Source organism: Sinohyriopsis cumingii, chromosome 18 (assembly GCF_028554795.1).
Source record: "Sinohyriopsis cumingii isolate HCF-2022 chromosome 18, ASM2855479v2, whole genome shotgun sequence".
NCBI lineage: Eukaryota > Metazoa > Mollusca > Bivalvia > Unionida > Unionidae > Sinohyriopsis > Sinohyriopsis cumingii.
The window spans coordinates 98,465,179-98,493,122 of record NC_142978.1 but is presented as its reverse complement, the minus strand read 5'-3'; the positions used below and the strand labels follow the sequence as shown (position 1 = coordinate 98,493,122).

General features: G+C 36.7%; 1 protein-coding gene across 1 annotated transcript in view; it reads left to right on the top strand.

The window, feature by feature from the left end:
• The first annotated feature begins 12,718 nt into the window (after window positions 1-12,718).
• Window positions 12,719-27,944, top strand: part of LOC149777567 (coiled-coil domain-containing protein 63-like) — an 86,885-nt gene continuing 71,659 nt past the window's right edge. The window contains exons 1-4 of the mRNA XM_089940809.1: window positions 12,719-12,829; window positions 14,627-14,819; window positions 19,010-19,199; window positions 21,807-21,926. Of these exons, the coding sequence (XP_089796935.1) occupies window positions 12,805-12,829; window positions 14,627-14,819; window positions 19,010-19,199; window positions 21,807-21,926 (528 nt within the window). The 5' untranslated portion in view covers window positions 12,719-12,804. The remainder of the gene's footprint in view (window positions 12,830-14,626; window positions 14,820-19,009; window positions 19,200-21,806; window positions 21,927-27,944) is intronic.

The following is a 27,944-nucleotide window of genomic DNA, read 5'->3' as shown; positions in this document are numbered from 1 at the left end:
TGTTTTAAAGATTTTGGGAGAGAGGTAGTGTGGGGAAAAAAACACTGGAAAATAGGCAGTTGTTGATGGATTGTAAAAGTGAACCACAGGAATTCATTGAAGGAAGTAACCAATTTATACAACGTGTTTGTCCCACAAAGTGTATCTAAAAGAACTATGTAGTGACATTTGCATTCTCGAGGATTTTTCCCAAGAACTGTATGTAATAAATTAGGCATGCATGAAGAAACATCTTGCATGGTTCATGGACTGTTGAGAATAATTGGATGGAAGTTTTATTTATTGACGAGATAACCATTATAGTGAAACTTGACAGAAAGGTTAAAGTGGTGAAAAAGAACAAGAAACGGAAAAGCTGCTGTCCAGCATACCTCAGCCTTGGTCCTGGCAGAGAGTTGAAGTTGAAGATGTGAGGTTGTTTAACATTTTATGGTGGACAATTTTGCCTTTGTGGATGGCAGCATGACTATGCCAAGTATATTGATGCATTTTAAAAGTTTCCATGGTTTGTTTTTGTGAAGTACTTCTCAGAATAACTATGGATGTACCAGGATGACATCATCCATGTGCAATGGATGGACAAGAGAGACAGATTAATGGAAATTGAGAAATAATATTCAAAACTAATGAAGCACAGAGTCCTGACCTTAACCAAGCAGAACTGTTTGGCAGGTGTTTGCAAAATTATTTTAAAATGAACAAAGAAAATGTAATGAAAAATACAACTCTTCGCACCTACAGAAATTCACCAGATTTTTATGTCTGGAGACTGTATTAGTCATTACCAGAGCATTAGACAAGTGCTGTTGTCAAAAGGTGACATTCAGAATACTGAGGACATTAAGGTAAGTTTATGTAACATTTATGAGATGTCATTCACATTGCTTGCACAATGTTATGATGTTAATAATTCAAACAATTACTACACCTGAGTGTACATTGAATCCTAAAAACCCATCGTAGTACTGCTATGATGTTAATAATTCAAACAATTACTACACTTGAGTGTACATTGAATGTTTAAACCCATTGTAGTACTGCAATGATGCTAATAATTCAAACAATTACTACACCTGAGTGTACACTGACTGTTTAAAACCCATCATAGCACTGCTATGATGTAAATCATTGAAACCATTACTACACCTGAGTGTACATTGACTGTTTAAAACCGTTCAGGGATCGTCCTGGGCTTCGCCAATGTCGCAAATTGCGATTTTTTTTCCTTATTGGCGACAAAAATATCCCATCTGGCGATTTTTTTGGCGACAGACTTTTTGGTTATTTAATTTGTACATACAATCATAGATTTGGACTGGATAAATTAAAAGGGAGAACGAAAGGAAGCCACAAACTTGACTAAGCAATGTATTGGAATCAATCTGTTACACAAACAATCCTTTGTTCGTATTGACAACCCCATCTTTACAGTGCATTGTTACATCATAATCTGCTTATGCTGACATCTGGGCTGAGTACTGTATGCTGCGATACAGTCAATCATGCTACCGCACTATACCTACAACTGACCGACTTCTGAAGACGTGAATAGAACAGATACAATTAATTGAATGGCTAAATCTTATGTTGGTTTTTTTTTTTTTTTTTTTTTTTTTTACATATACCAGTACAATAGTTTTGCTGAACCTTCATAGAAAACCGATAACCTTTGAAGTACCGACTACTGTGTATAAATACAAAGCAAATGGAAAAATCTCAATCACAATTATGTCTGTCGCCAGTGCAGCATTTTACTCATTGTTCTTTTCCTTTGGCCATCAATCAGTGTTACGGCTGCTGAGACTTAAACTCCGAAACAAGAAATAGCACAAAAAAAAACAACCAGTTTTGCATAATTAATAATAATTATTTATTTCTCAAAATACAAGAGTGAAAGAATCTCTAAATTGGGTGTGAATTTATGCTTATATATACGGTCCAATATTGCCAGGTGTTGACTCGTGTAAGTTTCATTCGTGGGAATGGAGATCATATTTTGTTTGTCGAGAAAATTTATACAGCATTCAGTGATCATTCTTGGGATTTAGGAAGCAATTCACTACAAGCTTTGTGAAGCTAGCCATGGGGGGGGGGGGGCTGCTGATAGACTACTGGTGTCACCTGTCAGTGCTGTGGACTGTGAACGTAGATTCAGTAAGATGAACCTCAAAAAAACTGACATCAGAAATAAACTCTGCATCTCGTCTCTCGAGAATTTCATGAGAATCAGCACGTACAGATGTGAAAAATTAGACTTTGAAACTGCATTCAACAAGTGGGCAGCCCTAAAATTGCGACGGATCTTCATGTAACACTTTGTAACATTTTGTTAATGCTTGTTGTAATTAAAGAATTAAGTAACCCATCTTTTGTAATTTTCATTGCCTGTTACATTAATAGACTAAATTAACACTTGGAAAAATGTACACTACTTGTTCTGGCGACACTTTTTGAAAATTGGCGACAAAATATTGAGGTTGGCGATTTTTTTGGCGACAGCTTTTTAAAAGCCAGGACCATCCCTGAAAACCCATCATAGTATTGCTATGATGTTAATCATTGAAACCATTACTACACCTGAGTGTACACTGACTGTTTAAAACCCATCATAGTATTGCTATGATGTTAATAATTGAAACCATTACTACACCTGAGTGTACATTGACTGGTTACTACCCATCATAGTACTGCTAACCAGTACAATCACATATTCTTTGAAAATGTTTGAATTTTCTTTTTTCATTTCTTAATGAATTATTTCACCTTCTATGTCATTTCTTGGTCAATGAGAATTATTGTACTGTGATTTCATACCATAAAATATCTTTGTGCTTGTAGCCTTCATTATGACGTACAGACTTATTTGAACATCCCTCAATGTAAGGATTCCTCACTTACAGTGTAGCTAACATTTATGGCTTCTGTGAACAGTGTTATAAAGAGGGAGTGCAGTATATACCAGTATTTATCAGAGTTTGGGTTTTGGGAGTTAAACATCAGTTTTATGTTCAAAAGTTTTGGAGAATAAAGGGTCAGGACTATCCATGATATTGCCCCAGACCTACATGTATTTTCTGTTTGATTCACATTCTGGCTGGGATTAATTTGAAAATTGATTTGTTCATTTAGAATTCTGGTATGACTATTTGAAAATAGTTTTTTGGGTATAAATTTTACATGCTTGCCAATGCCTTTAGGTTAACGTACCAACAAAACTGAAGGTATAAAAAAAAGTCAGTTCCTGTCCCTGTTATTAGCTTGACAGTACAACCATAGATTTCTTGTTAGTGCCATTAAAGGACACGAATTAAACTTAGTGACTTTTAGTAATCTCTATCAGGACAAGGAAATAACGTTGAACCTGATCCAGTCATCCTGAAACATTCTGACCAAGACATTTTTTTTTACTTTGGTAAAAATCAAGTAAACATATATCATCTTAACTTTGGATGCAGCCAAGTGAAATGATGCTGGTTTCTCTGATCAAATTTTTGAGTTCACTCAAGTTGTTCCACTTGATGCATACTAATTTCACTGATGCTGAGCTCTCATATTGGCTATCTTCACTGATGCTGGTACCTCTTGATGGGTATCTTCAAAGATGTTCGCCCTTCTAATTGGCTATCTTGCATGATGAGGGGCTCCGAGTGGCCGAGTGGTCTAAAGCACTTTCCGTTACGGATCACTGCCATCTCACCTCTGTCTGCGTGGTTTCGAGTCTCGGATTCAGCCAATGTGGGTATGTGAGAAAGCTTGCCAGTAGCTTCTCGTGGGTCGGAACAGGGTGTAAGCAAACAGGGTGTAATAAAAATGTTGGTTTTGAAACCTAATGTTGACATGTTTGTTACTACGCTAAGCATCGCACAATTGGAACATGTTACAGGATAAAATTAGTCTGATCAGCATGAGCCTGTGCCAAAACCCACAATGTAAAAGCTAGGGAACTAATTTTGGCATAGGAACATCCATTTTTTTCTGATATTACAAAGAAAATAAAATTCTACAAGAATGAATTTGAAAATAAGAGTGATGCAAATGCAACCAAACATCATTTCAACAATACCTGTAAATTTGACAAACTGCATGTCCTCTCTCTCTCTCTCTCTCTCTCTCTCAGACTCACATTTCGCGCCAAATGCATGCTACAATGCAACAAAGAGAAAGGCTCACCTAAGGAAAAATTAGAGGATATTCAAAGATCATTGCAAAAATGGATCCGGCCATTAGAGGTAGCCATCCACTTCAAGCACAAATGAAGAAAACGAAATCGGAATATCGCTTTTAATTTTCGTTTAATTTCCGTTTGAGGCACGAGCGTCCCCTTCCACATTCCTGTAAGTGGACGTTCTTGGTCATCGCGACGACCAGATACTGTTGATTACACGTCGCAGTATGTGTACGACATAAAGAAAACATCAGTTTTCCATGACATTGAACAAACAACACTATATGTAACAAGTTCGTTAGTGGATGAACCTTATATTTGATCAAAACTTCGTACAGGCGAACGGGTTCAGCGTTGATGTGTTCCGTCGCAGCTTCATGGTAACCGGTAGATCAAACATAGTTTTGCACAACAGAGAATGCAACGAATAAGTGTCGGCGCTGATTTCTTGTACTTGAGATTCGTCTTCTTCGTACAGTACATACGTAGCACTGGTTCATCGTCCAAACAAAACATCTCGCATGGATTCAAAGGTTTGACATCAATGGCATCGTACTTTCTGACGATGTGTCCGAATTCTGGATACGTTTTGAAACGTCGGTCGTAGTCGTGTTCCCATATTTCTACCACGTTGTATCCTTGATTTTCCATATGCAGGCGTCATTGGTAAATGTTGTCGTGTAATTTTTCCATGTTGAACTGGGTAAAAGTATTCGTCAGGCCTTGGTGAGGATAACAGGTGGGCGATCCATGAATGGAACGTCTGTAAAAGTTGTACGCGATCTTTGGGTTTCTTAAAGCCCAAACAAGCACGGTATGGGATCCAGTCTTATTTTCTAAGCCGTTTCAAGCTTATTGTATCCACTTCTCCAGAGCTTCACAAACTTATGTAATTCAAGCAAAGCTTTGGTTGAATAACCATTTATGCCATTCAAAACGTTTATTAAAGGCATCGTACTCAAATGTACAGACAAAAAACTCCTTAATGATAGCACCCTCTTTGCTCCCAGGTATCGTCACTGGGGTATTAAACCCACTCATGAAAATGAAAAAGAACATAAGAGTCACAAAGGATTTTTTCACGTCCACATTGAATCACGCCACAATTTCTGACGATGATTAAAAAAAGGCCAATGAGCGCATTTGTTGCAAAAGTGATTAGTCCACATGTTTGGAATGAGAATTCCAGTAGTGTGGAAACATTCATAGTGGAAAAAGATAAATTCTACACAACGGTCTCAGTTCTTTTTCTTATTCATGTTATTCAATAATTACTCGTGTTAGTTGTCATATCTTTGAATATTACATAGATGATCCGATTCTATAATTTTGACTCAAAATCATTGCGAATAATTAGCAAACTCAGTCTGTTGTTGAAATTATTTCGTGTGATCTCTCTTGTACGATGCAGAACTCGCAAACGTTCGCCTTGTCTTTCTTGTCCTTCTGGAGTGCATTGATTAGACACAAAACAGCCATGATAGGTAATTCTACAATGAATATGTTTGTCCCAATTGCATAATCCATGGACACGTATGTCACAGGAGTTTATGTATCCGAGCGAGAAATCGTGTGATGGAAGTATTAGCATCGAAATGATTCTGACGAAAACAAAAAATCCTCTTTACCTAGTTTCATGGGTTCTTGTTCAATATTTTTGATAGTCTAGGATCACTTTTCTCAAACTGTGTATTTCCAGACTATAGTCAAATTCAAGACGACTGGAAAATTTGGTCCACAAAAATATGATATCTCAATGAACAATGTGAAAGTACACTTTTAACTCATAAGGAGAGGTGAGAACATCTTGAATTTTTTTCATTTCAGGATCTCTACACGATCTCTTTAGAACTTCCTGCTTGTTCGAAAACGATTTCTATTTGTCGTCCTTATTTGGCTCTATTTCAATTCTGTTGTGTCATTTTCCTCATACAAAAGTGCCACCGCGATCGCACGAGCTAAACACGTCATTTTGAAGGAGGCGACACGTTGCCATAAGAATGGTTTCTTATTCCATGTGTTTAATTATATCCAAGAGTTTGGAAGAAGTTAATTATGCAGTTATACTGAACTCGATCCACACTGGAGATTTCAAAATGTCGTTAGTGATGGACGGTCGGTAACAATCTTAATCGTTAGTACAGCCCTGTCGTTTCGATTCCTCTAGCATACACTCCAATACCTGCGATTTGAAATCATTAAACTTGACCGTGTACGTTAGGAAGTCGTTCTAAATGCTATGGAATTCACATTGTGAGCAGCTGGAATGTGAAATAAATCTTCAGTTGCTACAAAGAACATTCTTTTCTTCCTGACTTTCTTGGTCTTCTATAGGAGGTTGTAGATGGTGTTGGATAAGGATCAATAACTGACTCTTCGAAATCGCTAGTGTGAACTTCTGCAAATACTTCGTAGAGAGTATTGTTTGACACCAAACGTCGTAGCCGCTTCACTTCTAGTTTCTCCTTGCATTTGACCAAAGTACACTCTTCTTTGTTTCTATCATCCCTCCAACTAAGAAAATACATTCTTTCGATTTCAACCCGTGAAGATCAAAGATCTACAACGGATAACACTTTTCGTCACAAATGTGCTGATAGTCATTCGAAAATAAACCTCCAACAAGACTTCTGACTATTCCTATCGAGATTAATCCAATAAATCAACCGCCCCCAACCACCAAATTTGTGTTGATACTGTTGGATTATGTATGGGTCTGATGTCACCTGTTCATTCAAATGTGCAATTTTGCTGAATGCAAGTCTGTCCTGAACACACCTGCGTACACTGTAGACGCTAACCGGCATTTGGTAAGAGCCATATTTAATCCAAAATGACCACAAGATAGAGGGTTGTGATATTCTACGTGGATTTACGAGTCGCCAAACAAGGTTTGCTCTGGAAATATAATGTTCATGACACCAAAATAACCCTTTAGCCGACGTTAGCTCCGTAGCTACAAGACATACCGGTAAGTGTATAAAATGTATACCGATGTATGCAGGCAAGATTGGCTGCCTATTTTTGTAGGTTTTAATGAATAGTGTTATCAGACTCTAAACCATCAGTCAATATCGTCAAGAGTGAGGGGCTGATTTATCGACCTATATCGAGATAAGCGTGGAAATACTTGTTAGATCTGTCAGGAGAATGGGCATTTGGCTACAGGATGTCCAGAACGTTAAAGCAAATCAACCTCCAAGACAGGAGAAAGCGGGTCGGGGCGACAAACGTAAATATCTTACATCTGTTGTCTTTGTTAAGGAAAAGGATACTAGTTTTCAGAGTGACACAAAATGAAAAAGAAACCGAGAACGAGGAGGAGCGTTCAGAAGAAGAGGAAGAAAAAAGATAAGACGAACCAAATCCGGTGAAGAAATTCAAAAAGAAGGACAATTAAAAAGAAGAAAAATTAGCCTTTTTAATGTGTTTTGAAATTTAATCATGCTTCTTTTCAAGAGAATATACCAAGTAAATGCACACACACACACACACACACACACACACACAATGTTCTTAAACTAAGAAACAGAAAAAGCAAAACCAACAAGTTTAATCAAATTCAACGCATAATTTATTTCCCTGGAATACAAAGTGTAATATAAAAGGAACTTACTGTATTGTGAACTAAGTCCCAAATAATCCTAAAAGTTCTATCACAAGTCCAAAAGTATAGATTGTTGTCGAGTGTTCCAGGTCTTGAGAAAGTGCTAGTGTACCGATAGTCTTTAATACGCTGATATACCTATAGTCTTGATGTATCCCGAAATAGTGTTTTAGTCAAAAAATGTCGGTGAGTACATTTTAATTCTAATGAATAATTTAAGAACATAAATTCCTCTCAAAGTATATCTAAACACAACTAAAGTGTATCCACAATTACTAATATTATAATTTGAATGAATAACTTTTTAATTGGTCGTCCTTATATACAGACTGTCAAATGACTTATGACACAACAAAATGCACTGGACCAGGTGATTTCCAGTGGAAATTTTTTCCAAATTCGCAAACTACGTCAGATGTGTTTACTAAATGTTTAGCAAATAACCTGACAAAAATCACGTAGACCATAGCATTTGAAAGGAGAAAACAAGGCCCTGAATTCAGATCCAAGTAAACATGTTGTTAACAAATGACCATTATCTCGAAATATAATCTATTAAGTATAACTACATTGTGTGTTTAACTTTTGCCTATAATTGTAGATTGTAATGATCATTTGTAAACAACAAAATAATTTATTGATCATTTTCCGTGAGAATACTTGTGGATAGCCATCATCTACTGCAAAGGCGAACACTCATTTCAGGACACGCTGAGCGGAACTTACTCACTGAAGCCTCGCATTAAATGGATGCCTATGAACTTCCTAAAAAGAAAAGTTACGGTAAGCTCCTTTTGCGTACATATTCAACAGTGTCCTAATAGTTTGTTCCGTCTGTTTTTGAGCGCGATGGTATGTGATTTGTGGCTTTATATCGTTTGCATCACCAGCAGCGTTCTACATTCAAACGATCAATGAACTATGCATCAAAACTTCATAAGAACCGCGACAGAAGTCGTGAATGACCTAAATATTGACGGGTACTGCATTGGTTTGCAGATAGGGCGGAAGGCACCAGCACAGCCAAGCGGGAAGGACCAAAGACGGTCAGCACAAGTGCAGCTGAAACTAGCACATCGGCATGACCGACTGTCTGAGCTAGTTGCTTCTGGAATGGCGAAAAAATACATAGGCCAGCCTCTAACCTTTGCAAGCCTAAGCTGGGGGCCAGAATGAATGGTGTGCAGGGTTTGTTTCTGCTTGGTCTGTACACAGCAGTTGTCAACCGCTTTCTGCCTATAGACGACCGCAAGCACTTTGCGAGCGATTTCACAGATGATCCGATCATCAATAACTTCTTGACGAGAACCAGCCATCTCCGCTACTTTAGATATAGCTCGGTTCTAACCCCAACCTCAACTGGATCGATAACAGTCCAGGATATTATTGAAAAGCAGAGTCAAAAGATGACAAACGATGAGTGCGACAGCGGAACTATCAGCGTTACCGAAGTCAGATTTGTCAGCTGAAACATCTGTGGAAGTGATCAGGTCAATAGGTTGGCACTCTACATTTTCATATTTCGCATAGGGTTAGATTTTTGAGAAAAAAAGAATGTTCCGGGTTTTCCTCACTGTTTATTCTGGCAATTTCAAAAAGAGCTTTTCATCTTAGGTACTATTAAAACAACTTTTAATTCCCTTTTTTGGTGTATAATTGATGGGTGTAATTTTGGGCATTGTATTTGGTCTTACTTAAGATGTGCACATGTAAAACAAAGGGTTAGTTCCGCATCGTCATTTTCACTTCCTGGCCATCAAAGGTTAACGACTTTAAAAAAAATGTATAATATTTTTTTAATTCATTCATTGCACTGTCAGAATTGCTTTTGCCTACTCTGGGAAATTTGTTGTCCTTTTACGAATAACTGCTAAAGATTACCTGTATGCTTAGATCATTTACAATTACCACAAATACAATATGAAAATAACTTTTAGCCACAATAAATGAAAATAGCACAGAAGTACACAATACCTATAAAGTGCCCCCTAAAAGATCAGGTAGAGTTTCTGTTGGTAAAAGACTTGCTGATTTGATAAGACAGACGTCAGACTGAGAATGGAAGGCAGCCGAAGAGTGCCAAAGCGCGGAGGCACCATGTTATATCCCGTGGATCAGTCACATTTTGGCGGCTGGCCTAGGGATCAGCAGGGGCTTCTCCCACAGCATAAAACAGTGGTCCCAGAGAAACGATAAATACCACAGGCGCTAGCAGCCACTAGTAAACAAACTCTCGACCCTTTTAATATGTAATAATAGTATGCGAAAGAAAGGTGTAAGATGTCTACACCATCATACGCCAAGGACCTGGGCAACCTCTTGTACCTCGGAAGAGTACCTGACGGCTTTGAAGTTTTGTATTCGATGCTTGCTAGACGCTTTTTGAAAATCAAATCGGCTGACCTAGGTCTCCTATACTTCAAACATGCAGAAAAGGCCTTGGACACAAGACATGCTAATTAAGTAAGGCATCATTCCTGCTAATATTAACACGTTGGTATGATGATCAGCAGAGCGATGTCTACATTGCGGTAGGCGCTAAATGCGAACCCCACTGCAAGGTCGTGGAACTTCAAGCTGCGTAGGCCAAATACTAACGTATTCGCAACGAGCGTCTCGATTACATTAAAAGAGAGGTTGCGTGGTCAATAATTTGCAGTAAAAACATACCAGGACATCAGCGAAGGAGAAGACTAGTACTATATGGTGACCAGAGGTAAAATGGGCAACGGCCTGCATATTAGCGACAGTCATTATGTTTTTAAACTTGTAAACGCTCTATCTTACCTGAACAGCAAAAATACAAGATGTTAGTTATCATTGGGGTCCTCGCTGTCGTGGGCTAGGGGACGTACAAATATTTATAACCTGGCGTGTGTGGGCTTTTTTTTTTTTTTTTTTTTTTTTTTGGTTTGTTTGTTTTGGTATAATGGCAAGTTTCAGGTGCTTGTTTGTACACTAACAGCCGTAAAACCCGATGGAAACTAGGCTTGCAGAGATGTAATGCAGCCCGCCCTAATACTGGATAGTGTGGAAGCTGTGTCAGAAGTTGTCATAAAGAGCCTCAGTCTCAGAAGGTGTTGCCAGTGAATGGCTAATGAATCATGTCACATGGCAGAGAAAACACACACCGAGTAAAATTGTCCATGGCGCTAATCATAAGACCACCTCAGTCTGAGGAGCTGTTCAAGCAGTTGTTCTGGGAGCAACAGGTAGCGTTTGGGAAAATTTCAACTGACCTCTCTCTCACTGAACCCATCATGGTAATGTTGCGCTGCTTCCTTATGCTTGTGAGGAATGTGAAAAAGAGTTGGGGACGAAGCCCCTTCTATATCGGACAGCTGTCGTTCCCTAACCGCAGAGGCCCAGTGATTCGGAAACGGTTACAAATAGGAAGCCAACTGCTGTGGTGGTGCCCTTTGGATCTATCTCACCACATTTAACTCTTGTGGGTTTTCCGTTTTCATGGTGGTTATCGATCTATAGAGGATGATCGACCACGGTGTTATAGCCCGGATCAACCGATTATTAAAATATGAAATTAATGGATGAAATACATGGAGATCTAAGCTGAGATAAAGAATAGAACAACACAAGCCACCTGTATACAGAATATAACAATTTAAATAATAACATAAACAAAAGAAAATATGAAAACCGATTGTAGGATGCACCTCTAGTAGAAAAATAAATATACTCAACGTTCTAAAAAGCAAATAGCGAATCCGTTTATCATAGATATTGTAAATTTCATCACGGAATCAAGTGGGCGTTTCGAACTTTCTTTGTCCCCCATATCTTTATAACCTGATAACTGCTCACGGGACCCTCTCTAGAATCAACATAGCTTGTCTGTTGGCTTCTACTTGCATAGGAACACCCTTGTCCCCTCAGGCCTCCTCCTTCATCACCGCCTTTAGAGTCCTCTCTTGGTCATGCAGTCTATTATACTGGTCGTTCACCCTTTCGTTCCCCCCTCACGTTCATTCACCCTTACGCCTTGTACTCCTGACTACCTGTGTGTCCCTCATAGACTCTCAACTACGCGTCACTTGGACAATCTTTATGATGGTTTCGCCCATCCTATGAGTTAAGACCTCTTCGTCTGGCGCAAAACCCAGATTGCCTGTTTATATTGAGTAAGCCATTATTAAAACTCGAAACTTGGCCAGGAAACACATCTTAAACTGTTAACTTACCAATAAGAACCCAGTTTTATGTAACGAACATTATTAATACACGCCCCTCCAGGTTTGGAACATATTATATTCTCTCTCTCCTTAATATACTGATCTCTGCAAAATTTTAATATATGACAAATATTTCAGCCAGTCCATACACTGTTTCTGCAACATTTAAACTCTTGGTATTTCAATAAACAAGACCAATTCTTCACTCCTCTGCAGTTTCGCCTTACATAGTTATCAAACAGAACCTCATTAATAAGTCATATTTCACCAGATGTACAGAAAAGCTAGCATAGTTAAATCTGCCACAGATTTAACCTGGTACAAAATCCAATAATTCAGAATTCACACTGTTACGTGCACTAATGAGTAGCAGAAGCTCCTATAATGTTTTCCCTATCCAAGGGATACGGGTGGTGGTGGTGTGGGGTAAGACTGACATTTGAAATTGTTAAATGTGAGCTGTCCATCCCCGGGTGTGTTAGAGGCCAAATCTTTATTTATTTTCTACTATATCTGTGAGTTCCCGTCTCATTAGAGGATGGACATTCAAAAGAACTTATGTGACATTTGACCTTATCCAGGATTAGCTGACGAATACCATTAAGATCACTTATTTAGTACGATGTGAATATTAATTTGTGCACAGAGTAGTTTAATTCGTTCAAGGCTAATCCTCATATATTTCCGTACATGTACATGCTTCTTGCGTGAACCTTAAATAACCGGAAACCATATGTTTGTGACGTCATTGTTTACAAGTTTCTTTGGCGGCACGTGGAAGCTAAAAAGAACTTTCGTTTTTTCTTAGATTTTAATATTGTTTTATTAATGACAGCATTCAGATGTTGAAGAATTATTTCAAACATGGTATGTTGTTTGCTGTATTGATATCATTTGTGTGTTTTTAAAATATGAATATAATTTAATCGAGTTTCAATCCGACGTTGCACATTTGTTGCATGCTATATAATAATCATAATATGTACTCAGTATATTATCAACAAATCGCGACCTCGAGCAGAAGTTTAGATTTATCATATTTCAGTGGCATCTGTCAGAATGTAGTTTGTTAAATGTTACTTCGAACCATGCTTATATTAGGAAGCCTGATAAATTTGGCTTATATTTGGTTTTGTAGGTATGGAGTCAAAATATTTATAAAACTACTAAGTATAGAGTGTACTATTTGAAATGCATTCATGTGCTAGCATGGACAGATACTACAAGGATTGGAAACTTACTAGAGCCCTAAGGCGTTGTCAGTTTTTAATTTGAATGTAATGAAGAAGGCTCATTGGCAAATAAGATGAAAGACATGGCATGGGTGAATTTGCCTTTTGGCTATGAACCTAATCATTTTGTGTGGGTTTTTTTGTGCAATTGGTTATGGAATGAACTGTGATTATGTGGAAATTTAAGAAATCAAAAAACAACTTATGCTACACCAATGGTCAATATTTTCATCACTAGACTGAGAGAAAAAGAAAACAATTGGAACAATTCCAGAATACTTTGCATTCAAATGCAGAAATGTGATTTTTATGTATTTTCTGAAGAAAAAAAACATTTATCCATTGAGCCAAATTGAAAAAGCAATACATCAAGCTGTTTTCAGAAAATAAATACCAGTACATCACATCTCTGCCTTAAGTCAAATTATCTGTAGTTACCATGAACTCTTGGAAAATAAAAAGCAGTTTTTTGAAATGATACATAGACTTACACAATATTTCACCATATTCAGCACTTTATTGGCTGCTTTTCATCATAAATTTATAAAGCAATTTAATGATTATGTATGCTGCAGTTCAGATTTCTGTATCCTGCTAAATGGAACAATGTATTTTCCATTATTCTTCTTCTGTCTCTCTCTCTCTCTCTCTCTCTCTCTCTCTCTCTCTCTCTCTCAGTGATGCAGGTAAATTGGATATTTGTTGAGACACATTAGTGATGTTGGTAAAACGGATATTCATAGGGACACAGTGATGTTGGAAAAATATATATTGATACAGATACATCAGTAATGTTTGTAAAATGGATATTCATAGAGACACATCAGTGATGTTGGTAAAATGGATATTCACAGAGATAAATCACTGATGTTGGTAAAATTATATATTATTAGAGAAACATCATTGATGTTGGTAAAATGTATATCGATAGAGACACATCAGTGATGCAGGTAAAATGGATATTCATGGTGATGCATCAGTTACTCACAACAGTAAAACTATTGATATTCTCTGCCAAGTCTTGAGCATAAAACTGCTATCCCATTCAAAGACATTATTTAAAATGTGTTTACAAATCTGTAGACTGTATTATTTTCTGAGATAATGCATCATGGGGAGAATCATGTTGTCAAAATGGCATCATAGTTTCTGAAAGTATGGACTTCATATTGATGCAGATTTTAACCTTTAACCAGTCAGATGGTGCATTAAATTCACATATGTGTTAGAAGTCAGATTTAAAGTTGATCATTACCTAATTAGACATCTAGATTCCATATTCAAGACTAAATCTAGTCCTTAGTCCTAAGTCCTAAGCACTTTTGATGAAATTAGACTTAGGTCCAGAAATTGGAAATCCCGGATACATCCTGCAATTTTCACTACAAAGATCATGTTCTGGTGACATATTTTAACCTCATTTTTTTGGGAGGTGGAGGGGGAGCTGCAGGGAATCCAAATGCAGGTGGGCCAGCAGGTAAAAGAGCAGCATGTCCTGGTGAGGAACCCCAAGATGAAGCACAGTTGAGAGAGGACCTGCATAGCCTGGAGAGGAAACTTCAGATCATGGAGGGTGATAAGAGAGCCTATGCAGAGGAGTCAGGAAATCTTCTGAGAAAACAGCAGTATGATCAATCTGTCTTTCTGCCTATTTGTCTCTGTCTATTGTCTATCAATATATACATTTTCTGTCCAGTCAAATTTAAGATCAGCAGTGGTACCATATGTTAAGCTTAAAAGTAGTTAGATTATTTCCAACATAGGTTCGATGATGCAGTTATCCTAGCATATCTTACAAATAATTAGCATGCCAGACTTTCCTTACTGATGAGATATTTTTTGACAGCTGGTTTGACATAAATTCTCCTCAAATTCAAATATGACATGATTTTACTGTGATACTTGAGATAATATCATGACTCTTCTACATGATTGTGATACTTGAGATAATATTATGACTTTTCTACATGATTGTGATACCTGAGATAATATTATGACTTTTCTACATGATTGTGATACCTGAGATAATATTATGACTTTTCTACATGATTGTGATACCTGAGATAATATTATGACTTTTCTACATGAATGTGATACCTGAGATAATATCATGACTTTTCTACATGATTGTGATACCTGAGATAATATTATGACTTTTCTACATGATTGTGATACCTGAGAAAATATTATGACTTTTCTACATGATTGTGATACCTGAGATAATATTATGACTTTTCTACATGATTGTGATACCTGAGATAATATCATGACTTTTCTACATGATTGTGATACCTGAGATAATATTATGACTTTTCTACATAATTGTGATACCTGAGATAATATCATGACTTTTCTACATGAATGTGATACTTGAGATTATAAATATCATGACTTTTCTACATGATTGTGATATTTGAGATAATGTTATGACTTTTCTACATGATTGTGAGATTGTAGCAAGGATGCACATCAACTGTTAAGTTTTAAAATTGTAAGATTGTAGCAAGGATGCACAACCATTGTTTAGTTTTAAAGTTTGTAAAATCAAGGTCAACACATGACAATTGATTTGCAAGGAATTATTGCTAAAAACTTGAATCTTTTGAAGCAAGTTTGATAATTTTGGTCACATAGAATTTGACACTTGCTAGTAATGCCTATAAAAGTTCTTAAACATTTGTACAAATTTTTTTTCTTACTTTAATATGTAGATCCGTGCCATACAAAGTGTGTACATATGCAAATTCATGTTACTTTGATGTTGTATTCTCACTATCGACCATCATACTAGGCCCTTGAATAAGTAAAGTATTTTTGTAACTTTAATGAGTCACTATAATTTTGTAGAACTGCAGATTTTCTGCTTAATTGAGAAATTTGAAGATCCAGCCATTATGATTCTTATTAGTTCCTTGACCATTATTAGCTTGTTCTGCCACACAGTTTGTGTTTTACTTTAAAATGTAATTATCTTCAGCATCTAAGAGTTGTTTTGTGGGAGTTAAAGTGTAATTTTCACTTTTAAAGAATCCAGGTAAGCTGTTGTCTTCAGGTGAGGTATCTTGAATCAAACACAATAGATTGATAGAGTCTTCAGGTGAGGTATCTTGAATCAAACACAATACATTGAGTCTTCACTGGTAAGAATTTAAAGGCAAAGTTTTATTTCTTTACGACAAGCTAACATTTTTCAAAGCAGAATGTACATTAAAGCTTTTCCAGTATGATGCTTAGACATAAGATTTGTTGTAGGAGTTTGGAATAAATGGTGTGAGGCTGTGTTCTCTGAATGGATTGTGAAAAGGAATCATAATCAGGACTGACTCTGTTACACAAGACATCAATACACTTTTTTTTACCAAAAGACAATCATTGACAGTCTGATTTTGAAAATTTCTTCTACACTAGACCTGCCAATGAGTTAAATGTAATCCAACATAACAAAAGAGATCCATGTAGCAATGTTAACATCAGTACATTCATTTCACTTATGTTCTCATGTTTATTAGCAAGCAGAGTGGCACTTCTGTCTGAATTCTCTAGTTGGCAAGTTAATTACCATCTTTACTTGCTTATAAGATGAGTCAAACTGCAAACAACAAAGATCCTGATTTTGCTGTAACATCATGTATCAGCAGATCAGAGTCTATGTTGTTTGTTCTATTGATTACGCCTAAAAGGATTGCACTGATCCACATCTGCCAGTGCATAATTTACCATCAGAAGTTTTTGGTCACTAATACCTCGGACAGTCAGTAACCAATACTCTGAGGTTTTTCCTAGGAAACCTCGGAAAATGTACAGCCGGGATATATTATATAAGATGATTATGCAGTGGCAGATCTGGGTCTATGCAGTTTTTCAGTTTGACTTAACTTATAAGCAAGTATAGATGGTATAGATGGTACTTGGGTAAAACTATAAGTTCCAAAGTTACTTATCCATTTTAATGGTGGGGTTTTCATGCAGTCATTGTTAAAGTCACCTAATATGATGTTTTCTAAATCTTCATCTAGTACTGCTTTCTGAATTTGCTTCTCAAATAGATAAATCCAGACAGCTGTAGAAATATGTGACCATTAAACTGGGCATAATAGTAATGACAAGGGATGATGAACTTCAATCTATATGCTTTCCACCCTATTTGTCTATAGATCAACACATCTGTTATAACTACTGAAACTGTCTACACAGAGAAGAACACTCCAATAGAATTATCTTTTTTTTTCTTACAAGTTGCACCCTTATATTTAGAGATCAAAGTCATCAATATCATCAGAGAGAAAGGTTTCACATAGACCCAGAATATTGACTGATCTAATTCGTTGCAGCATTTAATTTAATCTCATTTGTAAATGTCATTTTGAAATGTAAATCACTAAACATCTGTCAATGCCATATCTGCACATGAAATTCTAGTGAAAATAATGTGAGAAGAGGTTTTTACAGTTATCAGTGGGGATAAATTGTAACATGTCTCATCATTCCTGAAAAGAAATTCCTTAATAATTCAACAATTCACTGTTGCTTCAACAAGGCCTTGAGGTTAGGATTTATTAGAAGTTGGTTACTCAATGTCGCCATTTAAAACACTTACATGGCCAGATATGATAAACAGTATTATACTGGGTCATTATTCTCATTACTGGTCTATTCAAGTTGCAAATATAGTGCTGTGGTTTCCTGAGCACAATAACAATGAGTACACTTTAAGAAACTAAGGTAGCCCATAAGCAGTGATACAGGGCAACATAAATATACCCCATAAGTAGTGATATAGGGCAACATAAATATACCCCATAAGTAGTGATATAGGGCAACATAAATATACCCCATAAGTAGTGATACAGGGCAACATAAATATACCCCATAAGTAGTGATATAGGGCAACATAAATATACCCCATATTAGCTGTGATACAGGGCAACATAAATATACCCCATAAGTAGTGATATAGGGCAACATAAATATACCCCATAAGTAGTGATACAGGGCAACATAAATATACCCCATAAGCAGTGATACAGGGCAACATAAATATATCCCATAAGTAGTGATATAGGGCAACATAATATACCCCATAAGTAGTAATATAGGGCAACATAAATATACCCCATAAGTAGTGATACAGGGCAACATAAATATACCCCATAATTAATGATATAGGGCAACATAAATATTGCTTTCCTACTCAGTGAGGTCACACACCAAAAAGCACCAAAAATACAAGCACATGATGGGTTGACATAACAATTAGGACAAAATGAATAATATCACGTTGCATTTGACTAAGATAATTATATTTCTCATCTATTAGATAAATAAATCTTATATTTGAGCAAGGTTACTTTCTTGTCTTAGTCCGGTTATGTTGTGTCATTTGCCATGACATCATAATGGCCAATATGACTTTCATATTTGCAGTGGGAAAAAAATCACAGGTTTGGTAGAATACATCTAGGATGCTCTATTTTTATCAATGATTTGATAGTATAAATCTGGGATGCTTTATTTTTATCAGTGATTTGATAGAATAAATCTAGGATGCTAATATTCTGTTTAAGGGAACATATGGGATTAAATCAGGCAAATGTCTAATCAAGATGATTTTTACAACGAAATTCTTTTGTCACATTTTTAATCTTAACCATTGGGTGTCTCATTCAATTTGTTTCTCACACAAGTTGATCAGGATTTATATTTTATGTCATCTATTTGTTGAAAACAAAGTAAAAGATGTCACAAAAAACATTTTTGTCTAACATCTGTCATCTCAGCCAATGTACATCCCACTTTATTTTTGTATATCATACAGGTCTGAAATTGATAGCCTAATGAGAGAGAATGAAGAGATCACCACCTTTCTAAAACTGACCAAGAGTGAGACAAATGAGTTGAAAAACAATGAGGAAATTATCATCTTAAAGAGCCTCACCGAAAAGCTGGATTATTTCAACAAACAGGCTGAAGAGGAAAACAAAACAATTGCAGAATTGGAAACAAAGGTTTTGTTACATTGCACTTTTACAGTTTCTCCACTTTTTTTATGTATTTCATTCTATTTTGTTGTACTATATTATTAGTGGATCCTTAGAATTGAAAGTGACACATGAGGTTCTTAAACGTCCTTGGAAATGCACAATTCAATCCAGGTGGTTGGTGGAGTTTCTCTGATCTTGAAGAAATGTCTAACAGTTATGGTAATAATCATAATAATTCCATCAGTTAAGTATCCTATAACACTTTTCAGTGAATGTGTGAAAGAACAACTTATAATAAACTAAATTCCATACCTTTTTGTCCATAGACTTTGACACAGTGTACAGCAGTTTGGATTCTGTATGTACATTTACTGAAAACGAAATGTTTCTAACACTTATGAATAGTCAATTTAGTGGTAAGGAGAAGTGGATTTTATATATGAAACATTGAAAAGTTGAACATAAGCTGTTTTTGTGCATATACTGTTTGCATTTTTGTTAGTCCTGAACAACCTAGACATTAGTTCATTAAACAAAAGATAGGAAGGTCTGTACTTGCCATACACAGCATTTTGGGATGAAGACAATGAGAGTTTATTAATGTATTGGTAATAATAATAATAATGAGACAGTTATCAATCCCAGACATTATGATGAGCACCAAAATGAACAGTGTGGAATAGTTAAATTATCTCTCTCATGCTGTATGCTTCCTTATAAGTTGAATCCAAATGCAATACTTGGAATGCTTGTACATACTCGCTTATAAGTCAAGCCCAATTGCAATTTCATAAGAGAAACAGAAAGAGAAATACACATGTGTAATCTAGCCATGAAAGTAGTTAGATAAATTTCCATTATGTTGATATTCAGCGAAACATAACTGACTTACAGCATATTTTTGGGGTTTAGACTTGATTTATTTGATTTGGTGTTGTATGCCACAGTAACACAGGATGCACCAATGCTGATCCAATGGTAGGATTCAAAGATGAATGAATCTGGTGTGCTTACCATTATCTGAGCCAATCACTGCCAGTCTGCCTATATTTAAATTGCATCTACTAGGCCACATAGTTTATATATCTCAAGGACTAGTCTTGAAAAAAGGCATGCCCATGCATTTTGACTGGTTGAGGTGACTCCTGATTAAACCAAAAATGACTGCACAGATGTTGAGACATGTTCGCTTTCAAAATCAAGCAAACCAGGACACTTGGAAAGATCAAAAGACCATAACAGTGCATCACAACAAAAGGACAATGTAATACATTATAACAAAGAACATAGTAAAACATCATAAGAAAGAACATAACAATACATCAAAATAAAGAGCAATACATCTTAACAAAGCATAGTAATACATCATGACGAAGACAATACCAATGCATCATAACAAATAACATAGCATGACATCACAGTGAAGGCCATAGTAATATGTTGCAGCAAAATCCTTAGCAATGCATCATAATTGAAATAAACAGCTGTACCAAGATTGTCATTAGGAGTCAGGGAATGTGGAAATTTTCTCTGCTGTTATGGTTTTTAACACTGGCGTTTGATTCTGATAAAATTGTGATTCTTAAAATTATTATTATTATTTTTTTAATTCCCAAATCTCTTTTCTACTGTTTTAATTCCCCTTCTATCAGGTATTAATCACACCCCCACAATGATCACTTAAAAATACTTCCTATGATGCCTAATTAGTCTTAAATGAAAATGGTGATGATCTTGCCGCCAGTATGGTCACCATGGTAGCCATTTGGTAAATCTTGTTATCACTAGTTCTCCTAGATGGATGGTTGTGTCAACATGAGGTTTTCAACAGAAGACTTCTTATTATGCCTAATTGGTCTCAAATGAATTTGCTACCAATCTGACATCCAGTATTATTGCCATGGCTGTCATCTTGAAGACCGCTCTGGTGACCTAATGGTTAAAGCATCTGCCTCGGATGTGGGAGGTCATGGGTTTGAACCCTGGTTGAGTCATATCAAAGACCTTTAAAAAATGGTACTAAGAGCTAACTAGGTTGGCACTGAGCAGGAAGAGACAAGTGTCAGGTGTCTGATGTCAGGATAATGTGACTAGGTGGGACATGATGTATTGTCTGAGGCATGATGCCTCAATGCTAGATATCACTATAAGCTGCCACACTGCAGACATTTTAGTGATATGACTGAAAACTGTTAAAGCTATGTTAAAAAATCCAAATCACACACACATCATCTTGAAACTATTGTTATTGCTACACTTTCTAAGGTGGAAGTCATTTTGACATGGGGTTGTGATCTAAAGATTTCTAATTATCACCAAATGAAAATGATGTCAATCTTTCACTGAGTATGGTTATCATGGGCATCCTTAAAATATTGCTATCAATCCGGTTACCAATCAACAATGATCAGGTAAAGAAGAAGAAACTCTTTTATCTTTGATTACTGTAAATTGTTTTTGCCAGTAAAGTGTTAGTCCCTTGAAGTGCATGTGTTTTTTAGATTTGCTCTGTCAGTAGTGGTGAATGATCTCTGTTTTCTCGTCATATTTATAACTGGGTATATTTCAGCAGAGAATAAGAGAGAATCAAATTGGAATAATATTTTCTACACACTTATTTTCTTTCTCCAGATTCTGAAAGCTGAAGAGGACAATAATGAGGCCAGGAAAATTCTCAACACAAAAGATGAGGAGGAAAGCATACTTAGTGTGGAGAAGAGGCTCTGGATAATGGAGAACAGACTGGATCAGGTAATATACTATTCATTCTAGCATAAACCATGCAGATCATCAGGTACACCAAAAAGCTAATCTTAATACCCATATGGATAATGGAGAACAAATTGGATCAGGTAATATTACAAATATGAACACTTCAAAACATTTCTATTTATTTTGGGCACACATGTCAGCTGATCAGTATTATGTAACCTGTTTGCTTATTGTGTACCTCAATATTCTCTTGATGGAAAATACCTTCAACTGTATAATTTGAATTCTTCCTTCCATATGGTGATTCCAGAACATTCCTGTTCAACCTGTAGCTACATTGCCCATGCACACTATCCTTCATTCTTTTAAACAGACATTACTGTTATGGGAATTCTATGGAGAAAAATTTGCCTTTGCTTCATACATTACAATTTGAGCATTTTCATGACATGCATCATTTTTATTGCATGGAATTACACTCAGTCAGATCAAGTATTATTCCTGTTTGGATATAGATCTAATCCAAGTCATTGCCATCTTTTGTTACGATTTTTATAACGGTGCTTTCAGGTTCCTACCCTACAGTACAGGGGTGTTTGCATAGCTAGTATTGTGTTTGAGAATAATGTTTTTTCCTTTCATGTTCAGGAAGGTATCGATCTATCCTAGACAATTAGGTTGAAAACAGCCAAGAAGGAAAGTCACCCTGACCAGTCACAGGGTCCATCAGCAAAGTTCCTTAAAGTGAGGTAGCCTAGTTTGAAGCAACAACTTCAATTCAGAAATTCCCTCCAGCAGTTGGGCCTTAAAAGGTGGTGCAGCAAAAGCCCAGGGATGAAGTTTGCAGGCCATAACCCCTTTCTGAAAGAAAATGGGTGGACAGCACTTGGAACAAGCTCCTTCTCATGCAGAGGGACCATCTATTGGTTCTTGTGTGTGCCATGTTAAACCTTAGTGGCAGTTCTTCCACCAGTTGAATCTGGTATAATGATTAAGGAAGAGTTACGCTTCCTTCTCCAGAAGGGTGCAGTAGAGGGACCAATCTCTGGCCTTCTACTCCTGGATTTTCTTGGTACTAAGGAAAGGGTGAAAGTTTCATTTGGCTTTTCCTTCTTAACAGGTTTCTGTAGGATGAACCTTTCAAGATGGAGACAGCAGTTTCATTTGGTAATGTCATAAGACCTGTCCATCACTCATCAGGATCTCTTTGCACCCCTATCATTCCTCCTCACAGGTAGTACCACTAAAGTTGCTTGGACAGGGAAGTCCTCCAGTTTTGTACTTGGCCATTTGACTTTAAGTCTGTCAACCCTTATGATTTGCCCATAAGTCTAACAGAAATGCCCCTTAAAATATGGAGTTATGAAATAATAGCAGAAATTATGGAAATACAATTGTGGTAAAATTCAGATACGGCCTTGTCCGTGTTTGATTCAGATCCAGGTTTCATAAAAGAACCAACAGAATTAGTCTGGGAACCAGACTAACTTCACAAGAGCCCCTCATATGCTTTAAACTGCACATATTTGTATGCAAATATCTGTATGATCAAGCTGTTCTTTATAGAATTTTCTAAGAATGACTTGCAATAAATGGAACATGTTCAAAACAAAGGAACAATAAGCCTCTTTAAAAGTCAGCACAGAAGAAGAAATAGGCATATTCAATATTATTGGGGAAAAAAAGCAAGAAGGGCATTAATTACATTTATTGGATATCATGTGTTGATTTGAGTATGTCTCATGGTGGGAGAGATGATTGCTTATCACCATGTGAAATTGATAAGCTAAGGATTGCATCTGTGGATATAGAAAGAAGAGCTTCGTAGCATTTGGAACTGCAGTCTATGAAACTACTGGATGTAATTAAGGTCCAGGTGTACTTTACAAACTTTGAACATTATGACAATGAACATAATGTTTACCATCTTTGCATCAATGTCCAATTTCACTTCTGAACTTTCCAAATGCATTTTTTCCAAGTTGAAAATATCAGTACATGTATATGATATTTTATTACACCTTACTCAAAATTGGTGTGACTATGGAAAATGTTGACTGCCTTACTGAAATTTTGCCAGTATGTTTTCAAGGATCATTAGAGTAGTAGACCAGTACTTATGGTTACTTGGGATCACTATCCTCCCATACTTCAACAATTCGTTGATCCCCAATGGCCAGCTCAGTCCCTCAGATGTGACTAATATATTACTCAACTAGAAAAATCAGAGTTTAGTCCATCTCTATGTGTGGATCCACCACTCCAGTGGCCTAGTGGTTTGAGTGCCCACCTCAGATGCAGGAGGTTGGGGTTTGATCTCCAGTCGAGTTATACCAAAGACATATAAAAATGGTACTAACAGCTGCCTCACTCGGCGCTCAGCATTTAAAGGTTAGTGTTAGGACTGGTCATCCTGGTGTCAGGATAATGTGACTGGGTGGAACATCATGCTACATGTCTGCAGCATGATGCCCCAGTGCTAGACAACACTATAGACTGCCACAATGCAGACATCATAGCAATATGACCGAAAAATGTTAAAGCTACATTAAAAATCTAAATCACACACACACATATATGTGTGAATCCTCAAGAACAGAGGGTTAATCCATGTCCCTCAAGACAGAGTAGACAAGATCTTGACACTGTTGGAGGCTATGAGCCAAGAAGATCACATTGACCTTAAACTCTGCGGTTGCTTGGGTTTCCCCAGGCAGACTGTGCTTGTTTCCTCTCCAGTTTCTTCTAGAAAACTGGAAACCATACAGGGATCCTCTGAAAAGCTCAGATTTTTCTAGGTCTGGATTTCCACGATCATCTGATTGGGTGGACAAATTGGGATTGGTTTCTGTACTCATGCATGCATCTGAACCCCACTTCCGTCTCTTTGCAAATATATAAGATTCAGGGTGTGGTGTGCATCTGGAGCTGGACCATCCGAGTCTTCAGGGTTTGTTGTCATGGGAAGAGTCTATCCTCCACAGCTTGGAAATGAGAACTTTGTACTTAACCCTTGACAAAACAAGAGGTTTCTGCATGACAGTCTCCAACAACCTCAGATGACAAGTAGGCACACATGCCTCATCTTTCTACATGGAGGCTTGGAACCTCTTTGTTGGGCAATCTTGGAAGGGATTACTTGGAATTCACCAGATTCCTGTTAAGAAGATTATTTTGGTGGACAACCTGCCCAGGAAGGGTAAGATAGTCTTCATCAGATTGTCTCGGCACCAATGCATAGTAGATTATTCCTTTTTCAAACACTGGGGGAGACCCTTAACGAATTTGTTTGTAAAATGGCTAAACAATAAGCTTCACTTTTATGTTTCCCCAGTCCCCTTCCAGAGGGCCTTGTCAATGGATGCTTATACCTTCCCATCATTTAGGATGATCCAACAAGTACTTCACAAAATAATTAGAAACTCCCCATATCAGCTTATTTTAATAGTCCCTGTGTGGCCTCAGTGAATGTTTTTGAATGATCTTCTTGACCTGCTGAAGGACCATTCTAAGACATTACCCCAGAGGACCATTCTAGGACATTACCCCAGAGGACCATTCTAGGACGTTACCCCTGAGGACCATTCTAGGACATTACCCCAGAGGACCATTCTAGGACATTATCCCAGAGGACCTTTTGTCACAGCAGAGGGGCTCTCTCCTATACAGCAGTCCATATATTTTCCACCTTTATATTGGTGTCATCTCAAATGATCTCTTCTGCAAGGATGAATTTTTTAGTAAAGTCACCAAGTACATTGTTCATTCTAAGAATGATACATGTCTAAGCAAGATGCCAAGCAGAGAATCTTTTGCAGTTAGCGCTGTAGGAAACACATCTGGGACAAGTGGATGATTTTCTTCTTTTGCATTTTGAAGAAAAATAATGGTTCTAATATAAAGTGCTATAGTGCAGCTCTATCCAGCACACTTGCAGCACCATTGCTGTGGACTCGGGGTACCAGAACTGATCCAGTATTTCTACCTCTTAAGGGCTCAGCTGGTATTTCAGCATCCAGCAACTGTAAAGAGAGCTTATCAATCCCTTACAAAGAGCAGCTTTTCATTCATAAAAATCAAAACTCGTGAGGTGTGAGTCATGGTCCACGTTATGTACCATCTTATGCCTCTGGAGGATATGATGAAAGTCACATTTTGTGATTTCACATGATCTTCTCCTCCTTTTACCTTCTCTCTTTGACTCATCAAAGCAAGGTCTTTGGGAGTGATTGATTCTCATGTTTCATGTTTCGAAAAATGGCCCATGCAGATATCATCTGGCAGTAGTTGACACTTCTGCAGTGATGTTGAGTATTCCTTGTTGGTTTTTGCCTTGACTAATTGTGGGTTCATCGAGAGTCTCCAACCAAACCGGCAAATGCAGATATGCAATAGCAACAGATTACTTATTACTGATATTATTACATGTGGGGGGGGGGGCTAATTTTATTGATGCAATACCTGTTGCTATTGTCAGATTCCCTCCTCCCACCCTGCACTGATGTCCCACTAGTTAAGACTGCATCATAAAAAAGAATGAGGGATAATGTACGTGGGTAAAGTATATAGCTTAAACTCAACAGAGATAGGTGTATAGTAATTCCTGTGTCCATCCTTCCATCCAGCAGATAGTCTTGTTAGTACATCTAGTTGTGTGGTTTTTGAGGGATTGCCAGTTTATGTTCATCACTTCAAGATGTCAACAGATCACAATGCTTTGACAATTATTAAATGTTTGGAATTTGATTACAATGGTCTGTACACATTGGAAATAGAGACATTAATATTTGGAATTTGATTACAGTGGTCTGTGCACATTTGAAATAGAGACATCAGTGTTTGTTATTTGATTACAATGGTCTGTACACATTTGAAATAGAGACATCAGTGTTTGGAATTTGATTACAATGGTCTGTACACATTAGAAATAGAGACATCAGTGTTTGGAATTTGATTACAATGGTCTGTACACATTTGAAATAGAGACATTAGTGTTTGTTATTTGATTACAATGGTCTGTACACATTTGAAATAGAGACATCAGTGTTTGTTATTTGATTACAATGGTCTGTACACATTTGAAATAGAGACATCAGTGTTTGTTATTTGATTACAATGGTCTGTACACATTTGAAATAGAGACATTAATGTTTGGAATATGATTACAATGGTCTGTACACGTTGGAAATAGAGACATCAGTGTTTGTTATTTGATTACAATGGTCTGTACACATTTGAAATAGAGACATCAGTGTTTGGAATTTGATTACAATGGTCTGTACACATTTGAAATAGAGACATTAATGTTTGGAATTTGATTACAGTGGTCTGTACACATTTGAAATAGAGACATTAATGCTTGGAATTTGATTACAATGGTCTGTACACATTTGAAATAGAGACATCAGTGTTTGTTATTTGATTACAATGGTCTGTACACATTTGAAATAGAGACATCAGTGTTTGGAATTTGATTACAATGGTCTGTACACATTTGAAATAGAGACATTAATGTTTGTTATTTGATTACAATGGTCTGTACACATTTGAAATAGAGACATCAGTGTTTGGAATTTGATTACAATGGTCTGTACACATTTGAAATAGAGACATCAGTGTTTGGAATTTGATTACAATGGTCTGTACACATTTGAAATAGAGACATCAGTGTTTGTTATTTGATTACAATGGTCTGTACACATTTGAAATAGAGACATCAGTGTTTGTTATTTGATTACAATGGTCTGTACACATTTGAAATAGAGACATTAATGTTTGGAATTTGATTACAGTGGTCTGTACACATTTGAAATAGAGACATTAATGCTTGGAATTTGATTACAATGGTCTGTACACATTTGAAATAGAGACATCAGTGTTTGTTATTTGATTACAATGGTCTGTACACATTTGAAATAGAGACATCAGTGTTTGGAATTTGATTACAATGGTCTGTACACATTTGAAATAGAGACATTAATGTTTGTTATTTGATTACAATGGTCTGTACACATTTGAAATAGAGACATCAGTGTTTGTTATTTGATTACAATGGTC